General features: G+C 34.3%; 1 protein-coding gene across 1 annotated transcript; it reads left to right on the top strand.

The window, feature by feature from the left end:
• The first annotated feature begins 2,067 nt into the window (after positions 1-2,067).
• LOC144560276 (putative F-box protein At2g16290) lies at positions 2,068-3,165 on the top strand. The gene has a single exon (XM_078309442.1). The coding sequence runs from the start codon at positions 2,068-2,070 to the stop codon at positions 3,163-3,165; it is 1,098 nt and encodes a 365-aa protein (XP_078165568.1).
• The last annotated feature ends 9,388 nt before the right edge of the window (positions 3,166-12,553 follow it).

Here is a 12,553-nt window from a genome sequence, read left to right as displayed (position 1 = left end):
ATCCGCACTGCGGATCCCTCACCCGCACTCACTACTTAGTCATTTTTTTGTCAAAATTCCAGAAAAAGTCTGAGCCACTGCGGATGACTTCCACCCGCACTGCGGTCAATCTAATCCGCACTGAGCCTATAAAGTTCCGAAATCTCGAAATTTCGACGCGGTTTCAATTCACAATTAACTTACTTATTTAGGGAAACCTTGGTTAAGGTTTAAACTTTCATTTTATTAACACAATTAACTTGATTCTTTCTCTTAATTCAATTCAATTTAATTGTAAAAATTTCGTAACGTAACACAATACATCACAATCAATTAATTGAATACATATATGAGAGTGGTTAATTAATTTATACCAATTTATTTTTCAAGTATTTATATCGTTGTTACTTGAGAACAGTGTCATCCGTTAAAAAAAAGAAGAAGAAGAAGAAGTTTATATTGATGAAATAGCCCAACCGATGTTGCAGAGTCAATCAAAACCAACAGTTGAATAAAAAAAACCGCAAAGGGGGAGGTCCATCAGCGCCATCGGTTTGTTAAACGCCAACCGATAGTAAAAAGTTAAATATAATTACAGTGTTGCCACTTGTGACGAACACTATCTGTGCGGAAGCACATCCGATGGTAAATGAGTCATGGTAAAAATGTTTTTTGTAGTAGTGAATAATTGGTCTTAGTACTAGAGACACTTCTGGTGTCAATTTTAATGGAACTTGTGGGCCGACGCACACTTTTCTCTCAAACAAAAAAAAAAATCCTAGACAAATTTTAATATTTTTAGGTATTGAATTTGCTTAACTAAAACTTTATTTATTTTCCAAAAAAATATCTAGAAGTTTGAATGATTCAGGATCTTGCGCGCACGACCAGAAAGAGGAGCTCCCGACCAAATCCGTTTCGTCATCAATTGAGTTCTCCACAACCAGTAGTTTCCCAACATAATTGAATTGAGCTGAAAGGTTAATTAAATTGCATGGAATATAATAATGCACCAATAGCATGGAGCCAGGAGGGTGTCGGTTTCACAAGATTTATTTAGGGGGTTTGAAAACTTGTTCGAAGCTTTTTGGATCATGCATCTTTGTGCAAAGAGCACTACCCACCGTTTGATATCCCCTTGTTGTTAATCAATTTAATTGAGATATAATTGTTCTTTAGTGAAGTAATAAATTCTTTCTATTTTCTCAAGGCATTGTAAATTCAACGTACAACATATTAACTATTTAAAATTCCCATTTACGTACCCAGAAGAATGGACATCTCCATTACTTTCTCAAATGTTATATTTCGTACCAATAATGGAAGCAATTATTTCATCGAAAATGCAAAATATAAAGCAACATAGTTTAATATTAAATAAATAATAGTTTTAGTTCATTGAGTTACTGAATTTTCTATATAATTAAAAAAAATCTATTATACTATTATAGATAAATCTAATTATTAATACAAATAATTAAGGATTGTGAAACACTATGTGTCTATTAGTAATTATTAATTCTAATAATTACGAAAAAAAAACTTAATATAGACACAATAGTTTGCAGAAAATAGGACATTAATTTGAGAATGTCATGGAGGTCTCTCAGACTAATGGAGATTTAAATAATATCATGATTATTTCATCAAATTACAAAGCTTTGCAGAAATGAAAAGATTTTAATTAATTAAATTATTATTAGCAACGATATATCGAAAGGTGTATTTTGCTCTTTCGACGAAATGAGTCCAAAGGACTTTAGACATGTTTCAAAATTCAAGCCTTATTTAAGGTAGGTTCTGTTGATATATTTGGGAAACTTGAGTCGGTGGGGAAAGCTTTTTAGCGATTATTTATATTTAGAAGCAAAGGATTAAGTTTGGCTAGACAAAACGGAAAATCTGTTGAAAAAATATATAATTCCACAGTAAATTTTCTCGAAAGAAATTTATAGCAGCTCTATTTACTAAAGCTTGTTCCAAACAAAAATAAAAAGTATGAATGTTGCATCTTCAAAAGAAAATCTAAACCAAAACTTCGGTGCCTTCTCACAGCGGTGAATAGCCCTTCTCTCTCTCGCACACTCAATGTTAGAACAAGAAAAAGATTGGACGGTGCTCCCACCAGAGCTCATCCAAATCATCGCCAATAAACTTTCTGACATCCTTGATTTCATCCGATTCCGTGCCGCATGCAAGATCTGGCGGTCCTCAACCCCTCTCTCTGACTCTCCATCTCAAGTCCCTTGGTTACTCGAATTATCGGAGAGCGAAGATTACCGTTGTCTAAGTGTAAGACCACGATTTTACTCTGTTTCCTCCTGTCAAACTGTTACGATCTGTTTAAACCAATCCAAGACACTCTGGACATTGATCAACGGGGGAGTTTTCAGCCATTACCTTGTCTCCACAAACATCAAGGAAGAGACATTGTCTTTCTTCAATCCCCTCAATAGAGGTCAGTTTTTGCTTCCTTGGCCTTTCATAGGTCTTGATATCCCACGGATGCGAGGGAATGGCCCAGATCCCCTTGATATTCGGAGCATTGTTGTTGTTAATCAGAACCTTTGGCAGTTTTGGAATGAACTAGGCAGATGGGCCTTCTATGATCCACACAACAATGAGTGGGTTGATCAACTACCACAACAACAAAAATACTGTTACAACATTTGTTATTGGCAAGGTATGGTATTTTCTACAGGTGAGGGAAGGGAAACCAAAGTCTTTGATGCTTCCTCGGAAAAGTTGTTGCACAAGATACCGCCACCTGACAATGAAGTGAGGAAATATAATTTGTTTGACAAGGGCTACTTCGCTTGTCCACCTACCAAATCTTACTTTGTCGAGTCGTTAGGAACAGTTTTGAGAGTGTCTTGGTTTTCTGACAGGGACAATTACACTGCAGAGGATTCGATCTTTCACATTTACAAGCTTGAATTTGATGGATTAGATGGGCAAGCTTGCTGGGTCAGAATCGACAATATAGGGAACCAAGTTCTGTTTTTAGAGGAGATGACTGGTTTCTCCATGACTGCTAGACCATCTACCGGATTCAGAGAAAATTGTATTTATTTTATCAATCCCTATAAAGATAAACCTTATGTACATGACATTTTGGCCGGTACAGTTGAAAGGTTACCTTGCCCTTTCAAGAAGTGCACTTGGTTTCTTCCCAGTCTATGTTAGCACGTCGCTTCATCAATCATTGTCAAGGTAAACTTTTTTATTTTTCTTAGGTCACATTGCCCTAGCCAGATAGATCTAACTTCAATGTGTATTATTTTTGGGAAACTCAAGATGTTTGGACATTAACAGTGTACATTTTCTGATTATGCTGATATTAGCTCATATATAATTAAATGTTTTTTGTAGGAAAAAATGGGTTATCTTCATCATCTTTGGAACTTGAGGGCAATGGTTTCATTGTGTGTACAAGTAGAAATTAAATCTCAGGATAATTATTTGTTTCTTTTGAATGAATGGACTACAAGTGCTGGATATTAGCCATCTGTCTAATGTTTTTGTCATAAATATTAATTGTATCTTTGTTTCTATTGCTTTTGTATCGATCTGGACTATGTTTTGATATTTGATTTGAGCTACTTGTGTTGTTTCAAATGCTTTCAATAACAATCTATGGTATACCTGAGGTGTTCTTGTATCTATCTTATCCGCTTTATTGATTATATGAGCGAATTAAGCCTCCTTTTGGGATTGACACAGTTGACGCCATGTGCCAACATGTATCATTGGTTCGATCGATTGCTCATTTCTATTCTTCTTGGAATGTTTCTTTGAAATAACTGTCTTCATGGTATTAAATTGGACCATACAAATATGCAGATTAAACCTAGATATTCTAGTAAAGAGGAGGGTTCAAATGCACCCAAATTTTTGTGCACCCAATCTTTTAAATCCTTTTTCTCCATTTTCAAAGTCAAAATAGTCAATCCGAACCGTTAGATGTGATCTATATATTAAGATGTACTTGGAGACCAAATTTTACATTTGTTGGAATTTGTTTACTATTTATTAAGTCACTTTGAAAATCGCTGATTTTACATTTTCTGGACCATTGGATCAGCGATTTTTCAAAGTGGCTTAATAAATAGTAAAAACATTCCAAAAAATGTAAAATTTGGTCTCCAAGCACATCTTAATATATATATCGCATCTAACGGTTCAGATTGACTATTCGGACTTTGAAATGGAGAAAAAGAATAGGGTGCATTTGGGTGCACAAAAATTTGGGTGCATTTGAACCCTCCTCTCTAGTAAATCAATTACATTTGTTAAACATAGAATACTCAATCTAACAATTAGAAGGAAATCAACTACTATCTATATATGAAAGAAAATATATGTGTTGCTCATATTCATTTTTCTTTCTTCATATCTTCTTTCCCAATTTGAATAGATATGAATCCTATCATATCTTCTTTGATTTCCAAATCTTCAGCTGCCAAGTGTATTCTCAACAGAGACTGACCGTGTTTTTTTTCTTTAAGAGGGTATATTGGTCATACATATTTTAAACAATTAAACAAAAAATAAAATAAATAAAAATGAAATGGAAGAAAGAAAATTTAGTTAAAATGAGGATATTGGATATTATAATGTATTTATAGAAAATTGGCTATTTTGAAAGTTTAAATGGGAACACTGGAAATTTTCTCAACTAATTAATATATGTTTGTCACTATACTAAGTTTCTAAAAAATATGGGACGCGATGAATAGTAATGACAAAAAAATTTTTTTGGACAGAATGAATAATAGCGTCATGAAAACATGGAACTTAGTTAAACTAAGTCCGTCTATAAGAACTTTTATAAAAATTTAAAGAGTGAGTCTATGGTACTATGCATATCACGGGTTGGTCCGTGCTACGGCTTAATATTTGAGTTTTCAAAATCCTAATGGTCGATCCGAACCGTTCATCTTGTTCTCCATATTAATATGTTTTTGGAGACCAAATTTTACATTTTTTGAAATTTTTTTACTATTCTTTTAGATATTTAGAAAATCACTTGATCTGAAAATTCTGGACCATCCAAAAACATTGATTTCAATAAATCTAAAAAAATAGTAAAAAAATTTCAAAAAATGTAAAATTTGGTCTCCAAACACATATTAATATGGAGAACAAGATGAATGGTTCGGATCGACCGTTAGGATTTTGAAAAGTCGAATATTAAGCCGTAGCACAGGCCAAATCGTAATATGCATAGTACCATAGACTCACTCAAATTTAAAATCGAGTGATTAAGAACATTATATATTTTTTTAAATCTATTTTTTTTAAGGTTAAAAAAATTTGGACTATTTCTTCATTTGTGCATGCCATTATGTATACCTCACTTTTAAAATAATAAAAGAAAAACGCACGATTTTTTTTTTCAAAGTAAAATTCACCTTAAAAAAATTGATTTTAATATTTCCTGGTATTGCATGAGCATACTCAAGTAAGAATTTACCTATTTCCAAAATAAATATCTAGAAGTTTGAATTGATCAACTGAAAATTTAAATTGCATGGAATATAATAAGGGATAATGCACCAAAAGCAAAAGCACAACTGGAGTTATAATTATAGTAGCGTGCGAGGAGGGTGTCGGTTTCACAAAATTTATTTAGTGTTTAGGTTCTGTAGATATTGAAAAAATAAAAAAAAGGAAAGATATTTAATGATTATTTATATTTAGCGCGCAGCAGAGGATTATGCGGTAACAAAGATCTTTTGGCTAGGCAAAACGGAAAAGCTCTTGAAAAAAAAATATTTCCACAATAACATGTTTAGAAAGAAAATTATAGCGACTCTTTTTACAGTTGTTCCAAAAAAAAAAAAAAAATCATGAATGTTACGTTTTCAAAAGAAATCTAAACCAAAACCACCGTGCCTTCTCACAGCAGTGGAGTCCCTTGTCTCTCCCTCTCTCAATGTTAGAACAAGATAAGGACTGGGCAGTTCTTCCACCGGAACTGATCCAAATCATTGCCAAGAAACTTCCTGACATCCTTGATTTCATCCGCTTCAGGGCTACTTGCAAGACCTGGCGCTTCTCTGCCCCTCTCTCCGACCCTCCCCGACAACTCCCTTGGTTTCTCGAGTTATTGGAGGGAAGTTACGATCGTGTTGATGGTAGTCAAAGTAAAATACAACAATCTTACTCTGTTTCCTCCTTTCATACCCTTACGATATGTTTAACCCAATCTAGAAGTCTCTGGTGTTGAATCAATATGGGAGTCTTCAGCCATTACCTTCCTTTCATTGACATATGGGAAGACACCTTGTCTTTCTTCAATCCCCTCACTAAAGATCAGTTTTTGATTCCTTGGACTTGTTTACCTCCTTATGCTCCATGGATGATCTGGACTGGCACAAATCCCATTCGTGATCGGAGCATTGTCGTGGTCAATTGGAACCTTTCACGTTTGGATGAAAGAGGCGGAAGTGCTTGCTATGATCCACACAGCAATGAGTGGGTTCACCAAGAAGGATACTTTTACAACACTTGTTATTGGCAAGGGATGTTGTATTCTACAGCTGCAGCATGCACAACAGAGGCATTTGATACTTCCTCGAAAAAGTTGTTGCACAAGATACCACCACCGGAGAGTGTGCTGAGGAACAATGATTAGTTTGACAAGAGTGATCCCGCTTGTCAACTAAGAGAATCATACATTGTCGAGTTGCTAGGAATAAATTTGAGTGTGTCTTGGTTTTATGAGTACTAGAACAAAAATATGGTGGAGGATTCTATCTTTCACATCTACAGGCTTCAGTTTGCTGGATTAGATGGGCAGCCTTGCTGGGGCAGAGTCGACAACATAGGCAACCAAATTCTGTTTTTAACAGAGATGAATGGTTTCTCCATGACTGCTAGACCTTCTACAGGATTCAAAGAGGGCTGCATTTATTTCATCAATCCTGATGATGATAAACCTTATGTGCATGATATTTTGGCTGGTACAGTTGAAAGGGTACCTTGCCCTTTCGAGAGATGCACTTGATTTCTCCCAGGTCTATGCTAGCGCTTGCATCACTTCATCAATCCTTGTCAAGGTAAACTTTTTTTATTTTATATTAGTTTTGATTGGTTATATATCGTTTGTTGTTCCTCATTGCTAAATGCCTTGGTGAGCACATTAGTTTGTATAGGTTACTGCTTCAATTAATAATTAGGTGATAAAAAAACTCTAGACAGTTTCAACTACTCGTAGAGTTGGGTACGTTGTAGGTTGGCCGATTTCTTTGATAACTTTCAAAAATCTTTGTCGCTACTAATTCATCCCATTGCATTTTTGGGGGTTTAGTATGAAATAGAATGATAATTTGCAATATGGAACCTCAAGATGTTTGTACATTGACATTATATTCTTATTATGCTTCTTATACATCGTGATTAACTTTTTTTTGTAGGTAAAGTAAGCTATCAGCATCAAATTTTGGAATTTGAGGGAAATGATTTCATTGTGTAGGGTACTAGTAGAATTATATATCGAGAACAAATTTTCTTTTGAACCAGTAGTTTATTAGAGTGGTGATATTAGCAATCTGTCTAAATGTCTTTGTCATCAATATTTGTAACTTTTTTTTTTCTATTGGTTTATATCTGGACCATTAAGAATGCAGCAGGAACAACTAGTAAAGTATGTTTGGCTAGCTATATGATATGAGTTGCTAATGTTGTTTCAAATTAATGCTTTCAACATAACAGGTTTTCGGTTACGATCTGTGGTATACCTGTGAGGTGTTCTTATATCTATCTTATCCACTTTATAGATTATATGAGTGAAGCTTCCTTTCTGGATTGAGACTCTGTGCTAGCATACATCATTGCTCACGTCTGTTCTTCTAGGAATGTTGCTTTAAAGTAACTGTTATCATGAATTGAATTGTCCATGAAAAGAAGTTACCTGAGTAGTTTTTGCTATCTGTTCATCTTATGCCTCTCTAATCTCTATACAAGATACATCAAGTTTTAATTCTGACAATCTTATCTAGTATTGTAATTATCTATCTTTCATTTTTTTTTTTTCATGATTCTATGCTTATGTTTGTTTTCGATGATATTTGGAGTATCTATTATGAGTGATTTTGTGTAAATGCTATTGTAGCCCTGAGGAATAACATTTTTAAGTTCACAAAAAACTATTCCTCCATGTAAGCATTGTGTTAGGAAATTGGTACAGAAGCTATAAAGTAATTAGGATTATAAATTTTATTTGCCCCCTTTGGACTTTTGATTTGTTAATTAATGTTAAATTTAGAGCTAAAATTATTATAAATTTGTTAAATTCTAATTAGTAATTAGGATTAGAAGTCAGAGATTGAAAATTAAAAGTCAGAGCATTGGAAATTAGAAACTAGAGCATTGTTTTTTATCTAATATCCGATTAGCAAATGAGTTTGAATCCGATTAACTATTTAAATCCGATTCGTTATTTTTTTGCCCCTCCCTAACAAAAATCCTGGATCCGCCCCAGCTGATTTTTCCCGTTGTCTATAAAGAAGCAATAATATATTGCGCTATATGAGTTATACTTCTTTAATTAACGGTGCATTAATTATGCATATGCACAATCATCTAACATGAAAAGCAAGATCATTGAATAGGTGTATATCTGGCACTATAAAAGAAATTTTTTTTCTCACGCTGAACAATTTGAGAGAGCTCAAAAAATAGCACTCCCCTTGTTCAATTAAGATTGCTAAAATAATTAACAGAGACGAGCATTGACAACAAAATCATGCTCTATATAATTGTTAAATCAGAAAGAGGGATTACTGAGCACCAGTTCTTGCAGAAAGCGGATCATGTCATGATCAATTTAGCAAAAGTAAAATCACAACTGATTTATGTTTATTAGTCTCTGTTATTATATTTGGGAAACTTGAGTCGGTGATCGACAACATATTTGTAAGACGTGTTATATTGTTACCTTAGAGGTTCCTTTTGTTAGGTTTCATAGTCTAAAAATACAAACATATTATGCTCAAGATCTAATTTAGTAGGCGCGCAGCTCGTTCCCTCCAGCTGGCCAGTTATTTTTCCCCACTATAAGTCTCAATTTAAAGCTAGTTCCTAGAATCCAACAACCAAATGGAATTTTTTTTTTTTCAAATTAGATATGAAATTATTAATTTTTCATATTATGTCGAGAGATGAACATTGAATGTTAACTTCTGTCATTTTTCTTCTAGATCAACACCATGTATCCTTAATGAGTGATTTTGCATAACAGGTACTGTAGTTCTGCTCAAGAAAAATTATCGCAATAATATATTTATGTTAGCCCAACCCCAAAGTAATCCATTTGTTATGTAGTTTAGAGCATTCTTTTACAAATTAAATTAATGTGCAAAAAAAATAACATGTACAATCAGATTATATGAATAACCCACATATGTTAGAGCTTATGCAATGAAAAAATCATTTCTAAGTACTGAAATAATTTTATGATCTTGAGAATGAAACAAGAAATAAAAAGTTATATGTAGCCCAACCCTAAACTGTTTAAAACATGTTCAGAACAAATTTCCCACTTGTTGAAATGTCATTTAAATTTTGTGTAAATATCTTTCTTTCTTAAGGGCTAATGTATTTCATTATTATTGGCCAATAAATCATGATTGAATCATTACTTCTCCGTTTGATTGAAAAATGTTGGGAAAATAGTAATAAATATGGTTCAAACTTGTGCAAGTTTGTTATTTTCTTTAAAATCTTTAGAAAAGAGTTTCCAAAATTTTTGAAATCATCATTTAAGAAGAATTGCACTAATATATTGCTCTATATGAGCTGTATTTCCTTAATTAACAGTGCATTAATTATGCATATGCACAATCATCTAACATAAAAAGAAGATCATTGAATAGGTGTATATCTGGCACGCGTGCAATATAAAAGAAAACCTAAACCAAACCTCGGTGCCTTCTCACAGCAGCAGCTTCCTTCTCTTCCTCGCTCAATGTTAGAAGAAGAGGAGGACTGGACGGTGCTCCCACCGGAACTGATCCAAATCATAGCCAAAAAACTTCCCGACCTCCTCGATTTCATCCACTTCAGGCCATGTGCAAGACCTGGTGCTCCTCCACCTCTCTCTGAGTCTCCAGCACAATTCCCATGGTTAATCGAGTTGTTGGAGGGAAGATGCGGCCCCACCTCTGTTATGCTAAGCAAAAAAACAACAATTTTACTCTGTTTCCTCCTTACAAACCCTTACGATCCATTTAACTTTAAACCAATCCGAAAAACTCTGGGTTTGGATCAACGAGGGAGTCTTCAGCCATTACCTTCCTTTCACTAACTTCAGGGAAGAAACCATGTCTTTCTTCAATCCCCTCAGTAAAGATCAGTTTTTGCTTCCTTCGCCTCGTTTAGGTTGTTTAGACCCATGGATGATCTGGACCGGCACAGATCCCATTCGTAATCGGAACATTGTCGTTGTCGATCGGAGCCTAGATCTTCCAAATGAAATAGGAGGATGGGCCTGCTATGATTTACACACAAATAAGTGGGTTGAACAAGAAGGATATTATTATAACAGTTGTTATTGGCAAGGGATGTTCTTTTCTACTGAGGTGGCAAGGGAAACAGAAGTCTTTGATGCTTCCTCAAAAAAGTTGTTGCACAAGATACCGCCACCAGAGAATGAGCTGATTGAAAATGATAGTTGGTTTCAGAATAGCAAACTCACTTGGCTACTAAGAAGATCTTACCTTGTGGAATCATTAGGAATAATTTTGAGAGTGTCTTGGTTTCATGAGCACAGGAACACAAAAATGGTGGAGGATTCTATCTTTCAGATATATAAGCTCGAGTTTGATGGATTAGATGGGCAACCTTGTTGGGTCAGAATTCACAACATAGGGAACCAAATTTTGTTTTTAGAAAATATGATCGGTTTCTCCATGACTGCTAGACCTTCTATCGGATTCAAAGAGGGTTGTATCTATTTCATTGATCCATATTACAATAAACCTTATGTGTATGACATTTTGGCCGGTACAGTGGGAAGGGTACCTTGCCCTTTCGAGAGATGCACTTGGTTTATTCCTAGTCTATGCTAGCACATCTCTTAGTCAATCCTTGTGAAGGTAAACTTTTAATTTTCTCATTTTCATGTCTCTTTGTCCCGGCCAGATAGGTCTTAATTAACATGAATTTATATTAGTTTTGATTGGTTATTGCTTGTTGCTCCTCGTTGCTAATTGCCTTGATATGCTTTAGTACATAAATTTTACTGCTTTAGTTAATTAGGTGTTCTAAATACTATACACCGTTTCAACTATTTGTAATGTTGGGTACGTTGTAGTTTGGCCAATTCCTTTGGTAACTTCCATGAATCCTTTTCGCTACTCATTTATCCCATTGCATTTTAAGGGCCTTTACTGTGAAATAGATTGATAATTTGCACTTTTGGAGCCTCAAGATGTTTGGACACCGATAACATTTGCTGATTATGAACAATTCTTTTAGGATCAAGTGAGCTATCTACATCATCTTTGGAATTTGAGGGAAATGGTTTCATAGTGTGTACTAGTAGAATTTTCGGGATACTTTTAATTTTCTTTTGAATAATAGAATGCAGTGATGGATATTAGCCATTTGTCTAATGTTTTTTATCAATATTTGTATCTTTTTTCTTTTTTTTTTCTATTGCTTTTGCATTTGGACCGTTAATAATGGAACAGGAACAATGGAGTATGGTTGGATATATGATATTGGTTACTTGTGCTGTTTCTAATGCTTTCACTGAAGTATGTTTTGATAACAATATATGTTATACACTTATACCTGAGGTGTTCTCTCATACCTATCATGTCGACTTCATAGACTATAGGTTATATGAGTGAAGCTTCCTTTCTGGATTGATGTTATATGCTAACATATATCATTGCTCACTTTCTATTCTTCTAGGAATGTTTCTTTTAAATTACTGTCTTCATGGAATTGAATTGGACCATTAAAAAAAAGCTACCTGAGAAGTTTTTGCTACCTTATTTTCCTCTTTTCTCTCTCGCAAGACACACCAAAAAAGTAGTCAACAGATGTCCATCAGAAAAATTAACATACAAGAAAAATATTAGTGATAAGAAAGTTTCGCTGTTGTTGTTGTACCTTGTTATTGGGTTTTATGTAATAGTGCAGAAGAACTTTATAAGTTCATAGAGAGCTACTTTAGTACCATGAAACGTATTTATTACACCTTTAAAAGCATTAATTGTACTTGGGAAATTGGTCCAGAATATACTGCCCGGAAAAGCATTTCCAAATTAGAACAGTAGGTATCAGCAACATTATATAACTGGTATCAGCAATACAGGAGACAGGTGACCAAAATTCTGTACAACATTCATGAAATAGCACAATAAGCAACACTTATTATCAGCTCATGTTAAAAATGGAACCCAACATATCATGAAAATAAAGGAAAAAAACTCAAGTTCCACAAGTGAAAAGCAACCCAGTTTTTCATACTGATATGTAACCGAGTTGTGACATGTGTGATATGCCAGCACATGCAATGACCCAAAAAGAAGACTTGTCTCCATTGGAGCACACACTT

Source organism: Carex rostrata, chromosome 10 (genome assembly GCF_964058835.1).
Source record: "Carex rostrata chromosome 10, lpCarRost1.2, whole genome shotgun sequence".
In the NCBI taxonomy this organism is placed as follows: domain Eukaryota; kingdom Viridiplantae; phylum Streptophyta; class Magnoliopsida; order Poales; family Cyperaceae; genus Carex; species Carex rostrata.
Note: the sequence above shows the minus strand (reverse complement) of the source record. Positions and strands in the feature narration are given on the sequence as shown.

Bases quoted from the DNA above. Each gene is read 5' to 3' on its own strand.
- LOC144560276 (XM_078309442.1), top strand. From the start codon at position 2,068: ATGTTAGAACAAGAAAAAGATTGGACGGTGCTCCCACCAGAGCTCATC.